Source organism: Martes martes (assembly GCF_963455335.1).
Source record: "Martes martes genome assembly, chromosome: 9".
In the NCBI taxonomy this organism is placed as follows: Eukaryota; Metazoa; Chordata; class Mammalia; order Carnivora; family Mustelidae; genus Martes; species Martes martes.
Window position 1 is genome coordinate 99,765,321 of NC_137896.1, and position 20,507 is coordinate 99,785,827.

The 20,507-nt window shown below is 41.8% G+C and overlaps 1 protein-coding gene across 1 annotated transcript in view; it reads left to right on the forward strand.

Moving 5' to 3' along the window:
• Positions 1 to 19,756, forward strand: part of PTCD3 (pentatricopeptide repeat domain 3) — a 31,753-nt gene extending 11,997 nt beyond the window's left edge. Inside the window, exons 6-24 of the mRNA XM_080813824.1 lie at positions 336 to 440; positions 2,212 to 2,335; positions 4,163 to 4,278; positions 5,973 to 6,040; positions 7,175 to 7,262; positions 7,655 to 7,715; positions 8,410 to 8,495; positions 9,380 to 9,524; positions 10,208 to 10,258; positions 12,294 to 12,383; positions 12,677 to 12,705; positions 13,551 to 13,657; positions 14,622 to 14,700; positions 14,793 to 14,883; positions 15,727 to 15,812; positions 16,271 to 16,419; positions 17,653 to 17,694; positions 18,300 to 18,458; positions 18,729 to 19,756. Coding sequence (XP_080669950.1) covers positions 336 to 440; positions 2,212 to 2,335; positions 4,163 to 4,278; positions 5,973 to 6,040; positions 7,175 to 7,262; positions 7,655 to 7,715; positions 8,410 to 8,495; positions 9,380 to 9,524; positions 10,208 to 10,258; positions 12,294 to 12,383; positions 12,677 to 12,705; positions 13,551 to 13,657; positions 14,622 to 14,700; positions 14,793 to 14,883; positions 15,727 to 15,812; positions 16,271 to 16,419; positions 17,653 to 17,694; positions 18,300 to 18,458; positions 18,729 to 18,801 — 1,749 coding nt within the window. The 3' untranslated portion in view covers positions 18,802 to 19,756. The remainder of the gene's footprint in view (positions 1 to 335; positions 441 to 2,211; positions 2,336 to 4,162; positions 4,279 to 5,972; positions 6,041 to 7,174; positions 7,263 to 7,654; positions 7,716 to 8,409; positions 8,496 to 9,379; positions 9,525 to 10,207; positions 10,259 to 12,293; positions 12,384 to 12,676; positions 12,706 to 13,550; positions 13,658 to 14,621; positions 14,701 to 14,792; positions 14,884 to 15,726; positions 15,813 to 16,270; positions 16,420 to 17,652; positions 17,695 to 18,299; positions 18,459 to 18,728) is intronic.
• The last annotated feature ends 751 nt before the right edge of the window (positions 19,757 to 20,507 follow it).

Genomic DNA, 20,507 nt, shown 5'->3' on the forward strand with positions numbered 1-20,507 from the left:
AGAATTTAACTTACATGTAAAAACCTTTGAGAAGTTAACAGTTCAGAGTTTTGGAGATTGGCTGTGGGAAGGATTTGGGATTTAAAACTTAGGGCTCCTCACACTGGAGCAGTCCACTCGGCTTCAGTGCGCTGGTTTCATATACCCCCAGCTGTATAAGATGTGACCCAAAATGTCACACTCAGTAGCAGAGGGGGACATAAAACAGCATGTAATTTAACTTCTGACCGGGCTTCTGTGTATTGCTGCATTCTTGGGGGGGTCGATGGTACTTGCTGAGAGTGTCGTTTTGATCTCTTGAGTCAGTTTACATCTAAATCCTTTTCTTTATATAGCGCTCGTTTTTATTGGCAAAGAAGTCTGGGGAGAATGCAGCAAAGTTCATTATTAATTCACATCCCAAATATTTTCAGAAGGACATAGCTGAACCTCATATACCGGTAAGGAGAGGTAATTGTGATTTTTCAGGTATGACTAAGTAAATGAAAATGAAACCAAGTTTTAGGGCTAATATTTCAGTAGCCATTTGAATGGCCTCAGTATTCGGGTGAAGTCTTTTGATGTATATAGTTATCTTTGCTTCAGTAGTAGCTTTTTTTTTTTTTCTTTTTCCAAAGAAAAAGAAAACTGTCTGTGTTTGCTCCTCATCTTATTTTCCCTGTTTGGCTTCTGTGACACCAGAATCTTAGGTCTTTACCTCTGTGACTGTTCTTCTCAGTTTTTTTGAGTAGCTTTTCTACCCACTTACTTAAGTGTAGAGGTCTTCTTAGGTTTCCAGGCCCAGTCATTGTCTTTTTCCTGTCTGCAGTTTTCCCGTGGCAGCAGCCCTTTATTCTGTTTGGCATTCTTGTATACCTGGCCCAGATCCCTGAGCTTTGATAGTCCAGTGTCCTGGTTTCTCTTCTATGTGTGTCAGCCCTTCAGCCTTTCACTTTGAACTCCAAATTGTCTAGCTACCTCTGCATTGTGTCGTCATGGAGTGTGAGTGTTGTGCGGCATGTTAGCTATTGTGCTCAGTGCCAGTGTAACCGTGGCCAGTGGAACAGGCACCTCTGCTCTCCTGGGTTGATTAGTGGAAATAGGAGCCTCAGACCCATGTCCCAGACTCCCTGCTTCCCAAAAGGCACACATACAGGCACAGCCTCCTGCTTCTCAGGGAGCATCTGCCAGTGACAAAGTAGGAGGTCAGTGTGATTGTGCAGGTGACGATGCTGGAGTCCTGTGCGGAGACAGTGGCAGTGATGGTCCACTCGCACCCCTGGATGTTTCTAACCAGTAGTTACTCTTCTGTGCTGATGAGTTGACCTCTGCTTGAAGCCTTGTGTGAGTTCCTGCCTCCCTGGCAGACAGCACTGTCACACCTTCTAGATCTCTCGTCATTACATGCACACTGCTGTTCTTTTTTTTTTTTTTTTTTTTTGAAGATTTTATTTATTTATTTGACAGAGATCACAGGTAGGCAGAGAGAGAGGAGGAAGCAGGCTCCCCGCTGAGCAGAGAGCCTGATGCAGGGCTCGATCCCAGGACCCTGGGATCATGACCCGGGCTGAAGGCAGAGGCTTTAACCCACTGAGCCACCCAGGCGCCCCCCACACTTGCTCTGTTAGTTGGGGGGAACCTTGAAAGTAGAGAAGGACTTTCACCTGTGCCTCTAATTCCTTGCTTTGTGCCTGGCAGAAAATGGTCAGCATTCAATAAGTAATGAAATAAACTAGTGAGTGAGGTAAAATCAACATATCTTGGTGATGGTCAGTGTTTTTAGACTATAAGAAGCATCCGGGCTGACAGGTTTCTCCTTTGCAAATCAGATATACTCTGACACTGTGAAACAAGATTGGAAGGAAAGGAGAAAGGATCGTTTTGGCAGAGGGTGAAATAAATTCAACTTGAAGTTGGGGAAGTTAGTTGGAAACCGGATTTTTTAGATTGAAATAAATACTTATTTCGGGATGCTTTTAAATTCTCCCTGAGCTAGGAGATAGCTAAATGATCTTGTTTCGAATCCCTGAGGGGTTCTTTGATTTTTTTTTTTAATTTAATATAATTCTTTTAAGTTATATTCCCTACAAAGATGTATACATGGTGCCCCGTGCATGAAACATGAATTGGGACCATAAAGTTTTATTTTGGTGTGTTGGTGATAAAAGTTTAGTCCTGCTTGGTTACTGCCCCTTTACCTGTTTGTGGTAATTAGCCATCTTCTTTTCCTAGTGTTTAATGCCCGAGTACTTTGAACCTCAGATTGAAGATATAAGTGAAGCAGCCTTGAGGGAAAGAATCAAGCTCAAAAAAGTGAAAGCATCTGTGGACATGTTTGATCAACTCTTGCAAGCAGGTGACTCAGTTCATTTAAAGCACCCCTAGGAACATGGGCTCGGAAGTGGGCTGTGCTTACGTGAACCTGCTGGTTGTGAGCAAAAGTTAGAAGGATCGCTGCTTGATGCTGTGGTCATGCTTTTAAGAGTTAATATTTCAAGTTCTGCTTCAGCTTTTGTTTTTTTGGAAATGTAAGTGAGATGGAGTTGCAACTTAGTTTACTGTGCTCTGGGCTGTATTGTGCAGCAGGCAGAGAAATGAGAGAACCATTCTTCCTTGGCTTCCATTTTTAACCTTAGGCATGTACATACTATATTCAGATTTCTTGCACTTTTTAAGTATGTTTGGAGGCATAAACAGACAAGAAAGGAATACTTAAAAAGGAAAGAGCACTAAACTGGGATACTGATTCTAACTCTGATACTGATTAACTCTGTGGCCTTGGAAAAATCACTTAATTTCTCAGAACTTCTGTCTGTAAAATTCTCTGACTGTCTGACTTTGATCTGGATGAACCTCTAGCAGAGTAGATCTCAATTGCATGGCCTGTAAGCTACCAAGACAACAGCGTACCTATAATAACATCAGAGGCAGTGGGATTGTAAGTTAATGGACTCCAGAATGCTGTTCAGTGATTTAGGATAATAGTCAAACACAGAAGAGAGAGGAACTGGGCTGAATCACTCAGTACATTCTTCAGCACAAGAGACCTTTTCGGAAAGCTGTGTTTGATTTGAGAATATTGGTGTATTGTGTGCCGGATATTGAATATACAGATGAATTGCTGAAGCACATTATAATTTAGGGAGGCTTTTGCCTCTGCTTGTTGCATATGGTAGTTGGTAAGTCTGCATTCAAGTACTCAGTGCTCAGACCTGTCTTCCTCTAGGTTCATACCACTGTGTGCTGTAGGCACATGGGGACACTCCGTACACGCCTCTAAAGACGGCGTGTCAGCCCCACAGCTCAGAGTAACAGAACAAGACAATATGCCATGGGGGTGGAGGTGGGTAGAGGAAGTTTTAATGTCAAGCCCCTCATAAGTACCAAACACTCTGCTTGGCATTTCACATACTGAATTTAATTCTATAATGCCTCAGGAGTTGCTGTGTTTTATAATCATTTTATAAAGGAAGCTGGTTATTAAGTAAGTTTCCAGGGATACAGAATTCTGAGATGGTAAGATCCAGTCCAGTTCCCCTCCATAGCCTCTCTTCTCTCCACTCTCCCATGCTCTTTTATGAGCTTTTAAATGTCCCAATTGGCATTTTTATTATCAGTGTATTTTCTTTTGAAAAAATACCGTATCTTATACTTCCTGTTCCCTTTTTTTCCCTAGTGTCAAGACGGGAACATAATGTTCTTGAGTATTGCTTTTTTAAAAACTACTATAACTAGACATTTCTGGTCACATCTCTAGGAAAGTATTCCAGTGAGGGCCTGGATCTAAGTAGAATAGTTCTGCTTGCATTTGTAGAAATGGAACTGGGCCAGGGGAACTGAGAGGCAATAATTTGCTGAGTGTTCAGTTTGGAAACGATCATTAAAACCATGAGATCGTTTCTCTGGGGACATGAGTATGTAAACTAAGTACAGGGTCAAGTGTTGTCTTGTGCTTTAGACCCCCCTGTCAGACCCCACAGTTAGTAGGGATTGTGTCCCTGTTTGCATCCCTTTGGGTGTTGGGATTCATGTGGGCTGCATCCTCATCCATGCTGAGAATGGTGGATGACATGAAGTATGCAGCCAAGAGAGCCACAGCCTGGAGAAAAAGTGAGGAATTTTAATGCGATGTGCTTCAGTTCTTTATTGTTTCAATGTTTCCCTTTTTTTCTCCTACCCACAGGAACCACTGTATCTTTGGAAACAAGTAATAGTCTCTTGGATTTGTTGTGCTACTATGGTGACAAGGAACCCTCAAGTGATTATCATTTTCAGCAAAGTGAAAAATCCGAAGAGTTGGTAATGGTTTTGGCAGTGATTTTTTTTTTTTAATTTATTTTGCCAGTAATAACCATTTCAAAGTAAGATGGTTCTTATGTCCTATGTTAGGATAATAGAGATTTGTTCTGAGATGCGATGTGGTATAGTAGCTTTGATAAAAAGTGGTGTGTAAGAAGAAAGATCTAAAAAATTATTTTATTTATTTATTTTTTTATATTTTAAATTTTTAAATTTTTTTATAAACATATAATGTATTTTTATCCCCAGGGGTAAACAATTATTTTAATTCTGGTTCCCTTAAAATATGTTGATCTTGCCTAAAAAGTATGTTGACTTTACCTACCACATGCAGGCAAAGCTTTGACCAGAAATGTTTAGACAAACTCCTCTATTGTTACTTACACTGACCATACGTAAGGAACAGGGAAAGACTCCGTGGCCCCAGCCCACCACCACCCCCACCAAAATATGCATATATAGCGTGGGCAGAGGAGTGAGCTCACTGTGCTGGGGTGTAGGGCAGTATTGTGCCAAAGGCCGGCCTGTAGATAGGGAGTGCTATCTTAATTTCTCAATCCAAGAGTTTTACTTTTAGAAAAAGACCCCAAGGACATCTTTGAGTCATGTGAATAAAGAATATATACATCATTTTCATAATGTTCATACATGTAGATAGAAAAACGTGGAAAACTGGATGTCCAGTGACAAATGATTGGATTATGGTAATGTGATTGACGGGACTAGTGTAGGTAGCTCTGTTGGCTGTGGAAAGATGCAGCATATATTGAAAAGTGAGAAGATAGGCTAGACAATAATATTTCATTTTTATAAAATATTTCCATATGCATGAGAGAAGATGAAAAGTGATTTTCCTTCTATTTGTCTAATTTTCCTCCACTGAATATGGGTTATTTACATACAGAGTAATTAAGTTGTTTAAAATGTATAGGCAGGTGTGTTGTTTCCCTGGGGCTCAAGCTAGATAGAGCCAGCTCAAGCCAGGTTGTGTTTGGATTTGCAGTTCTTCTCTCCCTTTGAGGCTGTGCAGGGTATGGGCTTCATCTGTCTCCAGGCTGTCAGTTCTCACTTCAAGTGCTAGCTTTACTTTTTGTCTCTAAGTGAGCTGATTTATGCTGAAAAATTTATCAGTTGTTTTTTTTTCCTAAGATTTTATTTATTTATTTGTCAGAGAGAGAGAGAGAGTGACCACAGGCAGACAGAGAGGCAGAGGGAGAAGCAGGCTCCCTGCGGAGCAAGGAGCCCGATGTGGGACTCGATCCCAGGATGCTGGGATCATGACCTGAGCCAAAGGCAGCCACTCAACCAACTGAGCCACCCAGGCGTCCCAGATTTATCAGTTTTTTAAATGAACATTTCCTTTACCTTCTGTTGGATCTGTATTTTATTTTTACAAAGTTTTCTTTGCCTTTTTTTTTTTTAAGAGTTTATTTATTTATTTGACAAAGATCACAAGTAGGCAGAGAGGCAGGCAGGGAGAGAGGGGGAAGCAGGCTCCTCACTGAGCAGAGGGCTCAATGCCGGGCTCCATCCCAGAACCCTGAGACCATGACCTGGGCTGAAGGCAAAGGCTTAACCCACTGAGCCACCTGGGTGCCCCTCCTTTGCCTTTCTGGTTTTAAGTATCTGAGTAGGAGAATGCATTGCATTGTCATTTTTTGTTTTATTTATTTTTTTTTGATGGTTCATTTCAGGAGGAGGCCGCAGAGGAGAATAACGAGAAATCGAAGAAGGCCGATCATCAGTTTGGAAACCTGTGGAGGTACGTTACACGTCAGTAGAATCTTGTAGTGTGGTTTTTTTATGGGGTGTGGCATGTTCCCCAGCACCCCCTCAAGATGTGCTCCTGAAGTTTCTAAAGTAGAATTTGTTTTCAATATACAGTACAAGTGTGGCCTTGGCATGATATGCATTTAGAGCTCGTTCCATAAGATCTTTACTTCCACCGAGCAATACTCAGTTCTTCGTGTGCCTGTTCGTGCCCCCCCCCCCCCGCCCTATTTCATTTCGTGTCACCTTACATAGTGTTGGTTCCTTGGGTAGTTCCATCAGTGCTCCTATGCTGCAATATATAACTCACGTTCTGAAAGATTGGCTCATTTTGTTCGTGTAAGAATACACATGCACTGGAATATAGCTCTAAATTAAGGCAACTGACCAGCAAGCAGAAGTACTCAGCATTTCTAGACAAAAGGTGAATAATGTTTAACTAACATTTGAAAATTGAAGTTAACCGAATAGAAATGTCTAAGAAATATTTCATGTGGATGCCTGGAGAAGGAGATCTACCATTAATATCTGAAGTCTTTTAAAGTGATAAGTTGAATAGAATCAAACATTAAATTTCCTTAGTAGATTTTAATAATTTTGTGTAGGGTTAAGAGCATGGACTTTGGCATACCATCCTGGCCCAAATCCTGCTTCTGATTTCCAAGACCTCTTTGTAAGATGGTTATGTTAGGTGAGTGAGTGGTTGATAGGGAAGAAGGAAGAAGATGCCCCAGAGTGTGACACATACACGCTAGACTATGAGAGAGATTTTGGAAAAACTGCTTGTCCATGGGGGGCTCTGGGGAGTTGTATATGGTTGAGAGAGGGTGGGGAAACTTCAGTGTGTACCCTCTGTACACTTTGCTTTTTGTTTAGTATTGTATGTATTTTTTGTAAAAATTTTCAGTCCTGGTTCTGTCATTAACTGCGAAGCCGTGGACCACTTGAGGTGTTCAAGCCTGTTTTTCCCACTTTTCAGAATGCTAACCATCTCTCTCTCTGGATGCTAGGAATTGTGTGTATGATGTGCTTGGCAAAGTGCTTGTAACATTTTGAACTCTCAGTAGGTTGTGGTAGCTATTGGTTTTTCCTGCTTCCCCTGGTTCATTTACTCATCTGTGTCTAGGCCAAAAAACAATGCTGAGAGAATCTTTGCTCTCATGCCAGAGAAAAACTCGTACTCCTACTGCACAATGATCCGAGGAATGGTGAAGGTAACATTTATTTTTATACTTCTGTCTTTAACGTCCACTAATTCCGGGTTTTTCACCCTCAGAATTGTTGACAGTTGGGCTGGATAATGCATTGCAGTGGGGGCTCTTCACTGCACTGTGGAGTGTTTAGAAGCTCCCTGTTCTATACCCACTGCATGTCAGTGTTGCGTCCTCCCCACCCTCAGTTGTGACAACTAGAAATATCTCCAGGAATTACCGCATGTCACCTGGGAGGCAAAATTTCCACAGCAACGGAGTATAAACTTCTTAAGAACCAGGACCTTGTCTGCTTCTTTTACTGTTGTATTCCCAAACCCTAAAACAGTTGCTGTGCAAATATTTCTTAAGTCAACATGTTTGATGATGCTTAACGTTTATGCTCTGTCTCCCAGCACCGAGCTCTTGTGCAGGCATTAAACTTGTACACTGAATTACTAAACAACAGACTCCATGGTAAGTGTGTTTGTGGAGAATTTCCTTTTCTTTCCTTAAGAATCTGTAACATTGGGGCGCCTGGGTGGCTCAGTGGGTTAAGCCTCTGCCTTCGGCTCGGGTCATGATCCCGGGGTCCTGGGATCGAGCCCCGCATCGGGCTCTCTGCTCAGCGGGGAGCCTGCTTTCCTTCCTTTCTCTCTGCCTGCCTCTCTGCCTGCTTGTGATTTCTGTCTGTCAAATGAATAAATAAAATCTTTAAAAAAAAAAAAAAAGAATCTGTAACATCTGGAATGCCTGAGTGGCTCAGTTGGTTAAGCATCTGCCTTACACTCAGGTCATGATCAAAGGGTCTTGGGATCGAGCCCCACAATGGGCTCCTTGCTCAGTGGGGAGACTGATTCTCCCACTGCCTTCCGTTCCCCCCCCGCTTGTGTGCGTACGCTTTCTGTCTCTGACAAATCTTGCAAAAAAAAAAAGAAATCTGTAACATTTTTGAATCTGTAGAATATTTGGATCTTGCCTCAATTACGAGCTCAGTTTTCATCTTTTCATGTGGTATTGGTGGTAAAGCAGGAGGAGAGATCCAGAGCAGGGAGTGATTGTCTGGTGTCGTGGGCACATGGGAATGAGCTAGGAGCCACATGGGCATTACTGCTTTGCCTTCAGCTGAGGCATTTAGGGGTTAAACTTCAACCTAGACTTGTTTTTATAGCTGATGTGTACACCTTCAATGCATTGATTGAAGCAACAGCATTGAGTGCGCATGAGAAACTGGAGGACAAATGGAATAATATACTGGTAAGGAGGAACCCTCATTTTGTCTTCTGATGGGCCTAAAATACCTTTTCCTAGAAATAAAAGGGGTGGAGACAGCATTTACTGTGCATTTTCATGGCAGATACTACCACGCTGGGCGCACAGTCATTGCATGTTTACACCCTCCCAGCAACCCTGCAGTTTAAATGGCTGTATCTGACATGTGCGTAGAAAAAGTCACCTGACCCATTGTCCATGGCTAAAATTCAGAAAGACCACAGTTGCTTCATTTCTCATAGTTTTTTCATTACAAAAATAATGTGTATTTAAGGGAACATTTTTATCAGGTAAGTTTGGAAAATTATACTCACTGGATTGAAATAATTTTGGACTAGAAATGTTTTTGTTTTTACACCATACAGTTTGTCTTTATACCATACTGCTCATCTTAAAGGAAAACACTCCATTCTAGTCTGTTCTTTTGCTTTACTAGGCAGGGTGAAGACAGTTGTACAACTTGATCAAGTGAAGTGGGGTGACTTCTCTAAAAGGCAAAGTCACTGGTCCTGCTAATAGATAATTTTTAGATTAGGGATGTATTTATTAACTTTAGACTTAGCCAGAGAACCAAAATCTTTTTTATTACTTTACTTACTTGTATTTAAAGGTCTTATTTGACAGAGAGAGCCACAGCGAGAGAGGGAACACAAGCCGGGGGGTGGTGGGAGAGGGAGAAAGAGGGAGCTCAATGCAGGGCTTGATCCTAGGACCCTGGGATCATGACCTGAGCCGGAGGCAGACCCTTAACAACTGAGCCACCCAGGTGCCCCCCTTCCCCCAAATTCTTTTTTAGTGTGTGATATTAGTTAATTGGACAAATTACCTATCCAGGCATAAACAAGGCTTACTGTTTTTGACTCAACTAGGAGCTGCTAAAACAAATGGCTGCTCAGAAGGTGAAACCAAATCTACAGACATTTAATACCATTCTGAAATGCCTCCGAAGATTTCATGCATTTGGAAAAGTGCCAGCCCTGCAGACCTTCCGTGAAATGCAAGCCATCAGAATAGGTGAGTATGTGTCCTGTCCCTCCCTGGAGGCTGAGCCAGTGCTGGCCAGAGGTCCTAGATCCAGATGAGTGAAAAAGATGGTAAAACTCTTCTTGCTTTGTACAGAACATACTGAAAATTTTGAGTCCACTATTTGGCACAGTTAATTACAAGTATTGAGTAATGGTGGGAACTCCTTTATCTTCGTGCTCTTTATGGCAAATTACAGTGTTCTTTTAATACTTTAGTTTTCTGTGGACTTTTAGGGAGAACTATTCACTTAAGAATTAGTTTTAAATCCCGTGACATTTGCTGGCATAATTAGGTGTCTGGACCTAAATGTGCCACTGTGTTGTATAGTTTGCAGTAATTATTAAAGATTGTTTGGGAACACGTTCACTGCAGTATGCGTTAGTATTCTAGAATGGAGAATTATAGCACAAGTGCATTAGCTGTAACATTTAGTAATGACATGTCAAGGCTTTCTAAAAGTGATTGTTTTTGATCTCTTTCCACTTAACATTAATTCAAATGAGCTAGGAAAGGTCTTTGTTCAGAGGAATAGGCATATTTCATCTTTTACCTAAATACCAAGGTTGGTGTGTTTTTAGTTCATTGCGCCTCAGTAAACACTATTTTTGGATAGCTGTGTTTGACTGACTTCTTCTTTTTTTTTTTTTTTCCCTGTCAACCTGGTAATTTAGAACCCTCGCTTGCAACATACCATTATCTTATTCAGCTGTTTTATCACCACGGTATGTATGACGTTATGTATTAATTCATGTAGAAAGCTGACCCATTCTCTTATGTTTATGTGATTGTTATAGTCTTCTTTCCCTGTGCAGGATTTGAGAATAGAGAACACAAATTAACATTATCCTTTAGCTTGAGCAGAAAGTTACTCCAGGTAGAGAGGACAGGGCCATTAAATGTACTAACAGTGTTGGTGTACAATTACCAGTGGTCAAAAGGTGAGACACCTGCATGGCTCAATCGGTTAAGCGTCTTCTTTCAGCTCAGGTCATGATCCCAGGGTCATGGGATTGAGCCCCACATCGGACTCCCTGCTCAGCAGGGAGCTGCTTCTCTCTCTGCCTCTGCCCCTCCCCACCATTCTTACAAGCTCGCTCTCTGTCAAATAAATAAATGAAATCTTTAAAAACAAAGAAATAGTTAGAAGGTACGTTAGTTTGGAGTTCTTTTGACTCTACAGAGCTGTGCTTTCCAGTAAAATAGCCATTAGGCACATATGCCTATTTAATTAAAATTAAACGACATTTAAAATTTCTTCAATGCATTAGTGCTAGGTAGCCACATGTGGCTCCTGGCTACTGTATTCAGTGATGCAGCAATAGAACATTTCCATTTGTACAGGAAGTTGTTGGATAATGCTGCTCCACAGTAACCTTGACCTTATTCTGAAGTCTTGTAGGAGAACCTTTTTTGTCACCTGCTTTAGGCCCGCCAGTTCCTATAGGAGTTGTGCTCTGTTGAATGGACTTCAGAGGAAGGCACACCTGGGTTGAAATTCCACCTGTCATTTATTAGCTTTGCCAAAAGGGACTGGTTACCTTACCTGAGTAAATACCGCAGGGCTGTGATGATGAAATGAACTCTTGGCTCGTGCTTGAAAGGCATGCAGTAAGCATCCCTGGTCTGTCAGTTCTTAGCCATTTGCCCCAATCTGAGAAAGAACCCCTTCAGAAATGACTGTTCCAGTCCTTCTCTCCTCTAGTAGACTTTACACATATAAAAGAGAAGAACTTGATTGTCTCTGTTTTGGTGGGCTAATTTTACAAAATCCACATCCTCACCTATGGGGAAGATTCTGTCTTTTAGGGTGGTGGTAGGGGGAAGAGGTAACAGACTTTATCTTGGAAACAGATAAACAGTTTCCACAATAATTATGTCTTCTAAAATTTTACTCAACCTTGATGACGTTACAGTGAATCTAGTGTTTCTGACCCTAAAGCCTGTTGCATTTCTCTTCTACCATTACATACCACTTTGGTTCAGTTGTGAAACCAAGTCTGTGGTCTTGCTTCCTAAGTAACACTCAGGAACATGGGGGCAGGCTCAGAGGGGGAGTGTCCGTTTGCCTTACACATATGGAAACTGGTTCCCTGTAGTAATGACTTTTAGGTATTTACTCAAAGGGGAAAGCCTAAAGAAAGAAAGGATACATATAAAGCGAATTGTTATGTAACTAATAAAATGATTAGAAATGCCAGCAAATGGAAACATGCTTGAGGAAATTGTAGAAATACATCTGTACTGTCATTAAAACTACATTACACTTGTGTGCTGATAAGGTAGCGAACAGATTGTATGAATAAGGTGATGTGTTGGAAAATTGTGTAGGTGCATTTTATACCTATTAGTACTCAGTTCATGTGATTTTAAGAGGATTGCCTCATTCCATTAATTCTACAGTTCTCTTTTTCTTGGCCTTTTCATCCCGATCATACATAACACAAATGATTACTGCCAAAAATTTGTTTTTCTGAGTATGCAGATTTGGTGAGGTTGTTTGTATCTCCTGCTTCAGTGAAAGATAAGCTTCAGACAGACTAAGGAGGAAGGGAAAGTGTGCTGGGAGCACATAGACCAAGAGCTGGAACTGCCCCAGATCGTGTGGAGAGTTGCCCTCCGTGGTGTGTGCACCTGCTCCTTCAGCGGGCACGCGCTCCGCAGGCTGTGTGCCGGGCAGTACGCTGTTGGGGAGGGGGGGTACAAAGGGGTGTAAGGGGGAGACTCCTTATAAAGCCTAATTGCTTTTTTGTTCTGCAGAAAACCGTTCAAAAGGATCATCCCTTATAATCTATGATATGATGAACGAATTAACAGGACGGAAGTTTTCCCCAAGGGACCCAGATGACGGTAGGCACAGAAATTGCTTGTGTGAGACAAAGAGCCTGCTCTCTTGATTGTCAATTATTAGAGGCCTTATGATAGGCAGGGTTTGATTTAGCTTAGTTGTCTTACGGGTGATTATTCTGAAGAGGCCAAAATATGTGTGGCCCATTGCTGTGTGCTTCCTCTACTAGAGTTTTTATTCCTTTAGGTTTAACTTACACATTAACAGTTTTATTGCTAGGATATTTATTAATGCTGCTCACTTGAAAATGTATTTTATCCATAGTAACCAAGACTCTGTGAACTTTGATTTTCAGATATGTTTTTTCAGTCAGCCATGAGAGTTGTGAGTACTGATTCTTGTTTAACTTTTTTCTTTTTAGTCACTTAAATCTGTCTTTAACTGGGGTGAGTGGGCTCCCCTGATTTTTTCACTTTCTCTTTTGTTTATGTCTTTGGTCCAAATTTTCTTTTTTTCCTCTTAAATTTCATACTAATTCACATAGCATCCCTACCCTTTGTTTATGGTATATGTTGTCTTTTTTCACACCTTTGCTCAGATAAGGTTTCAGAGTATTTCATATTTACCTATTGGTGATTTTTTGAATTGATAATGGTTGTTTGGGATTTAGGTTTTTCATTTTATGTTAATTAGAAGTTTTAGGCAGTTTCAGGATGGATTAGCATACCCTGTTCCCTAAGGATAATTGCTTTCCAAAAGGTTAGTGTGTACCACCCTTGCAGGTTTCTCCTCCAGGTATTCAGACACACACAGCCAGGCCCATTTCAACTGTATTTTGTTTGTTGACAGTTGCATAGTATTTCATAGGAGGGAGGGACTGCAATTTACTGGAGTCTTCTAACTGTTCGTGTATTTTGGAGTTACTGTGTGGGGGTTTTTTTGCAAATATGGTGAGGCTGAAATGCGCACTCCATCTCTCTTTTATGCACATAACCAGGTGTTTTCATAGGATTGATTTCTAAAGCTTCAATCACTGGATTAAAATTCTGTTTTAGATTTCACAGAACTTGGGGTTTGCCTCCCCCCCACCCCAATCTTATAACTCATTTGCTGTCAACTAGTAATATATTGAATCAGCGTGAATATTTCCACAAGTAACTCTTTTTAATGTAATGAGCCACTGTTTGGCTGGTAAATCTGAGTGATGCTTACTGCTTGCAAATTTTCAGTGCTCATTTTTGAGAGATCTAGAACTTGCTTATCAAGTACATGGCCTTTTAAACACTGGAGACAACTGGAAATTCATTGGACCAGATCACCGGCGTAATTTCTATTAGTAAGTGTGTTGGAAACGTATCCTTTTGCGTTATTGGATCCTCTTTAAGCAACCATTAGTTCTGCAAATGGGAGACTGTTGGTAGGTTTCCTATGTTAACCCTGGAGGCAGCAGGCCCCTGACTTAAAGTACATGTACTTACAGTACATGTTAATTGATCACTTAGAAGTTCAAGCAGTGGTAAAACTGATTTGCCTGACTGAGATGTCTGGTATAGTTATATCTTTTAGATTGTTTTTCTCTGTAACAGTTTAAATCTACGTATCTTTTCCACTAGGCCCTATTTTATATTTTTGAATATATAGTAGGGTGGGTCCCTAACAATTTCAATACTGCCTTTTTTTCTTTTTTTAAATTTTATTTAAAGATGTTATTTATTAGAGAAGGGGCAGGGGAAGAGGGAAAAGCAGACTCCTGGCTGAGCATGGAGCCTGATGCAGGGCTCAATCTGAGGACCCTAAGATCATGACCCAAGCTGAAGGAAATGTTTAACCCACTGAGCCACCCAGGCACCCCAGCCTCTTGTTTTTAAAAAGGAAGGTACAAGATGAAGCCCAAAGAGGCTCCTTAAATGAGTTTGACTTCAGGTAGATAAAAACAAACAAGCACTTAAGGGAGGCAGTCTGTTAATAGGCATGTAATGATTGTCTTGTGTGTGTCTATATCCTTGCTTCACATTGCGTGCTTCTAAAATGAATGGATATTCACTGTCTGCTCGCAGTGAGCTGAGACCATATTGAGGCAGTCACGAACGGCCAGCTGTGGGTAAGAAGGTATTAATTAGGAAGTCCGGAGAGCATGGTTAGCACCTTCTGGGTCAAGCATTGGCCCATGCAGTTTGACACTGTTTGTAACTTATAAGTTGATTTTAAATTCTGTGTAACATATCATATAGCTGTGCTGTAATTTAATTATTCTGTTGTTAGGGATCTGAGACTAAATCTATCTTTTCTCTCCATTACAGTTCCAAGTTCTTCAGTTTGCTTTGTCTAATGGAACAAATTGACGTCACCTTGAAGTGGTACAAGGACCTGATACCTTCAGTAAGATGATCATAACCTGTCATTGTAGATGAGCTGGTGGGTATCTTTGCTGACTAATACCTTCAACATATATCCCTGTTTCTCTTAATCAGGTGTTCTTTCCCCATTCCCAAACTTTGATAGATCTTCTCCAAGCATTGGATGTGGCCAACCGGCTAGAAGTGATTCCTCAAATTTGGAAAGGTTGGTTTCAGCTTGTGAGTTCAGCACCATCTCACTTCATCACTTCAGTGTCCTACATTTTGATTAACAACAGTACCAACATTGTTAGGGATGGAAATTTCCATTTTTCACTAAATTAAATATATTTTAATCTGCTTCATGGGTGCTGGCTTACTTTGCATGTTGGATTGCATGAGTAAAGATGCATTGAAAGTGACCTAAATAAGTTTTTGTGTGACACGACAAAGGGAAGATCAGTGCTAATTACATGGCACATCCTAAATCAAAATTCAGATCTCCACCCACAAAGTCTTTGCGATTCCTCTGTGTCATGCTGCATTCTTGTAACTCAGTTGTTAACCGGTCAGTGATACTTAATGCTTCTAAGAAATGGGTAGGATTGTGGGTTTCTGTGTGTAAACTGGCTGCAGAAGATGCTGCATGTCTTCTACGAGGTGACTGCGATCGCAGCTTGAGTTTCTGTCGGCTGCAGGTTTCCATGTCTGAACACTGAGACCCTAGACCTGACCTGTTTCACAAGATTGCTCTAATGATTGTTACATTAAAGATCGTTGACAGTCACCAAGTGCTGTAAAACCATGTCTTGCCATATGGAGCTGGTAGCTGCTCCAGAGTAGCACACCTGCTGTGTCTCGCCCTTGACTGGGAGGAGGTCACTGCCTTCCATTGCTCCTTCATCCATTCTTAGCGTGAATTATCCTGCTGATTGCCTGGAGTCCTAGAATAAATAGTGTCAGCTCCTGACTTTGACCAGCCTAGGAACTGTGATGGTGGACAAAGGTCAGCTGAAGAGTTTGGTTTTACATGTCTGTAATCACCTCTGTGTTCTTTTTCTGTTTCAAGATAGTAAAGAATATGGTCACACTTTCCGCAGTGACCTGAAAGAAGAGATTCTGATGCTCATGGCAAGGGATCAACACCCACCAGAGGTAGGTAGGGTTATATCCAGAGTCAGGTTATGTTACAGTGATTGGATGGGTACTATCCAGTATATTCTCTAACACTGTGGACTTTGTAACGGTAATTTCCTTCGTTTCATCTAGGGAAACATTACAGAGAATTTTGCCATGTAAACCCAGATTTAAATTCTGTATCTGATCACCCAGCCATTAGCAGAATCCCATTTTTGAAGTCCAAAACAAGTTTGTCTTGACAGTAGTAGCTTTTTAAAAAAATTCCCATCTAAAGGATGTGGCCAACTTGCAAATTATTTACCCCAGAGCAGGGCAGGGTGCTTTTTTTTTTTTTTTTTTAATCGTTCATGTACTATGCCTGTGATGGGTTCAGATGGTAAAATGCATAGCTCAAAAATGTCATGACGTCTGTGGAATCTCCTCAGACTCTCCTCAGACCAGCTAGGCAGTTCTGCTGACTCTGAGCCTCTCAGCTTCAGGTGGCGTTTGCTGAGTGTGCTGCAGATATCAAATCCACTTACGAGAGCCAGGATGGCAGACAGACTGCTCCTGAGTGGCCAGCCAACTCTCTGAACTATATAGCTGTCCTCTTTTTAAGGGCTGGGAGAACCCAGGAAGCCTGGTGAGTACAAAACCTCAAGCGTATAGTAGCAGTATTTGTATCTGGATCTCAGAGAACATCTTCCCTGGTCACTGTATGACGTGTAATCAGAAAAATGAGTTTTTTCTGGGACTGCAAATACTGACTGAAAAGGAAACTTTTGGAAGACCAGCAGAGTATAAACATTGTATTTAAGAGAGGACACAGTTTAATGGGCTAATTCTCTATTGTTCTGTTTTCTGTATCCATGGGCAAGTAGTCTTGTCTGTCCACTTAATAGAATGATGAGAGAATCTTACTTTTGAAAATGTCTTGGGCATTTGGCTTATCCAAGTATTATGCTTAAAAGGCAGGCTGTACACTTGGGACTTCAAGAAACTGACATTTACAAACTTGATTAGAACCATCTTTGGTTTGTGTCACTGTGTGCCTACCAATTAGGTGTTTTTATCAGCACTTCCCTCACATACTAATTCTTAGTGTTTGTGAATGGACACGTCACATGCATTCCTTTTTCCAAAAGCAGAGAAGTCAACAAAAGAATACTTTGTAGTAGTAGTCCTCATTAGGTGATTTGTTCAGTAAGTAGGGTACTTGTTTATGGCCTTTTCAACATAAGAAAGTGACTTGAACAGTTTTCAGCCCAAAATGTGGAAGAGCTGGTGAATGAAGGCTTTGCTGCCTAAACTGGTCTTAGGAGTATGAAATCACACACATGACCTGCTACACTGCTAGTGACCAACCTCTGATGCTCTAATTTGTTAACAGGTTGACACACACGCGTTACGAGTCAGGCTGTGATGATTGGCGCAGGGGTACGGACCTCAGCTGAATCATGGGAGCTGAATGTATGTGTTTCACCTTTGTCCTGCATGTGGCAGGATGCCGGTGAGCACTTACATGAGACTGATGCCTCAATCTGAGCCTGCTCTTCACCGCGTATCTCTAGGACACTGCTCTCATTCCGGGATTGTAAGAGGATAGAGATCACACTCTGTTGCATCCCTCTCTAGAAGAGGGTGTAACCCCCCAGTAAATCTCAACACTGGCAAGGAATCACACTTGCCTGGGAAATGCACATATGTGAAGTCTGGGAGGAGGGAGTTGAAGCACCCAAGGTGATTTAGATGTAAATAGGGCTGGGAAGTCAGCTCACAGCTGCTGTCTTCAGGAACTTACAGCAGGAGAACAGCTATGATCATCTGCTCACCTTCTGTGCTGTTAGTAATCTTTCTCGTATCTTGTGTTGAACAGGAAAATGTTGGGGCTTTTCAAGAAGCATAATAAGATCCCTGGGTAAGTTGAAGTTAAACAGGCTTCCCTGGCTACATGTTGGAATTTGCTGCATGGTCTTAATTCTTACCATGGGGTGATTGGAATTTCTTTACATACCTCATTCAGTGATTGAGCATCCTTCTGCTGAAGCAAATGAACAGTTCTTCTACCATCTAGAGCATCCTGAAGCAAGCAGTATTTAATCTGTGCTTGTTGATTGCAACACACTAGCGATACACTGAACAGATCCTTAATGAAGGCATACTGAACCAATGTTCATTCTCTTTGACCCTTTAGTCTTCATGGCAGCACCTGGGTGGCTCAGTTGGTTAAGTGTCTGCGTTCGGTTCAGGTCATGGTTTTAGGGTCGAGCCCTGTGTCTGGCTTCTCCTCAGTGGGAAGTCTGCTTCTTCCTCTACCCCTCCCCCCACTCGTGCTGCTTCTCTCTCAGATGAATAAATTTTTAAAAATCTTTAAGAAAAAAATTAATTTACCTCCAAAACTACTGTTGAAGATTTCATGACTCAACTTTATAGGATGCTAGATTTTACTTTGCATATAAATCTTTGAGGGACGGGTCCAGGGGTTTAGGTGGGGAATGTTGACATTTTGCCTTTCTTTTACAGAAATGAGTTGCTGAATGAGTTCATGGACAGTGCAAAAGCATCCAGCAGCCCTGCCCAGGCCATTGAGATAGTGAAGCTGGCGGGTGCCTTCAGTTTGCCTATTTGTGAAGACCTTGCCCAGAGAGTGATGGCTGACTTTGCGATCAGCCAGGAACAAAAGTGAGCCCTGCATGGGTAACATAAAAGAAAGTGATAGAAGTAGAGCAGGTCATTTGCCCATCTACCCAGTGTTTATAGTTTTCTGCCTTCTTAACTTTTTTCTTTGCAAAAAGGACATGTTAGGTATTTATTTCATTTGTCATACACGTCAGAGGCCTGTAGATTTGGCTCTTGGAACCTTTTCCCTTTTCATCATAGTTCAGTGCAGCTGCAGAGTCCCTCCCCTACGCCTGAAATGCAGTGTAACCCTCTAGTTTATTTTCCTTACAGGGAAGCCCTGGGAAACCTAACCTCACTGACCAGTGATAGCGACAGTGACAGCGACACCAGTGAAGGCAAATAAAAGTGGGCAAATCAGGAGAAGCTGTGGCCTGGAATAGCTCTTAAAATTACACTTGAGAACTGCCATTTCCGTCTAACCATACTGTGAAGAAAACAAGAGAATTCAGACTTGAACTTTGAAGAACCATAGATACAACATGGACTAAATTCCTAATTTGGTACTTCCTGAGCCACCCTTGCAGGGTTGACCATTTAAACAGAAGCAGCACTACCATTTTCCTTTCTTTGGACATGCAGTGTGAGGACACAGCTCCTAGCTTCAGCATAAGCTCTGCGGACCTACAGCGTTTGTTTGGCTGACTTCACACTGCTGTCCAGTGTGGTCTGCCCTCCCCTGTCATGGACTTGGCCTTTGTTGGCTGATGCTATGATGCTGGTACTTCCTCAGTCTTTGATGAGAAGGTGGCTAAAGTAGATTTGCAATATAAATCTCTACTGATACTAGATTAGTAGCTCAATTTCAGGGGTATTGTAGAGGTGATAAATTTGCCATTTTTTAATCATTTCTAAGTTGCATAGGGTTTAGGCTGCACAAATGGAGGCTGTAATTAAACCCTAGTTAATGTGCATTTGTATGCATTCCCATTACTTTTACACAGCCTTTGTTTTGCACAAGTTCCGGGGCTGGGGGCTGGGGGAGGTGCTCCATCTCCTTTGCTTCCCTCTTTGTGTGCCAGGACCTTTAGTTGTACACTACTCAAAGGGCTCAAGAGTGAGGGCTGCTGGGCACCTGGGTGGCTCAATAGGTTAAGCATCTGCCTTCAGCTCCTGCCTTCAGCTCTGGTCATGATCCTGGGGTCCTGGTATTGAGTCCTGCATCGGGCTCCCTGCCCAGTGGGGACCCTGCTCCTCCTCCTGCCTGCCACTCCCCGACCTGTGCGTTCCTTTGCTCTGTCACATAAATAAAAAATTAAAATATAAAAAAATAAAGTGAGGGCTGTTAATCAGGAACTTCTACTTCCGGCATTTCTCTTGCCACTCTTGAAATCCTGTTGGAAGCTAACAGGAACCTCCATGGTTTACAAGAGCATTCTTACCCTTCATAGGGTTTCCACAGGCTGCTTTTGCTTATACGTAGTCCAGATGTACTGAGTTCCCACAGAGGAAGACCTTCATCTTTAACTTGCCAGGGCTGCCACTGATGGCCTACTATATCCTACCATTGCCTATTACATGGGTCTGTTCCAGCTCCGCTTTCCATCCTCTCTAGGCCTGGACCCAGCCTTATATCCTCAAAAACCTAAGTAGTGGTTCATGTTTTCTCCTAGATGGCTGGTTTAAGCTCTCTAACTGAAGGACAAAGGGGGGGCAGAGAAATGACAGTAATGAGCTCCTTAAGCATTCACATGTGTTACTTTCTGACATAACTGGAGCAAATGAAGAAAAGGACAGTTAAGGCTAATTAGCCTTTGATCTTGGTTTACAACTTCCAGCGAGAACCTGGCTTCCTGTTAAGTTTCTGTTCACTCTGGTCCTTCCCATCTCACCTACAGATGCCTGGCGCTCTTCTTGGCCAAATACTACACTCATTGCAGTCCTTATAAATGTGGTACATTTCTCCTTGCCAGGCCCCAAGTGAACCTTCACCTTAGTGCTTGGCAGCTACAGAGCTGATGGGACAAAGTCCCATCTTGACTGATGTCATGAAAATTTATAATGGATTTCAATGTAGTTCATTTGTTTTAACTGCTGTAGCTTACTCCAAAT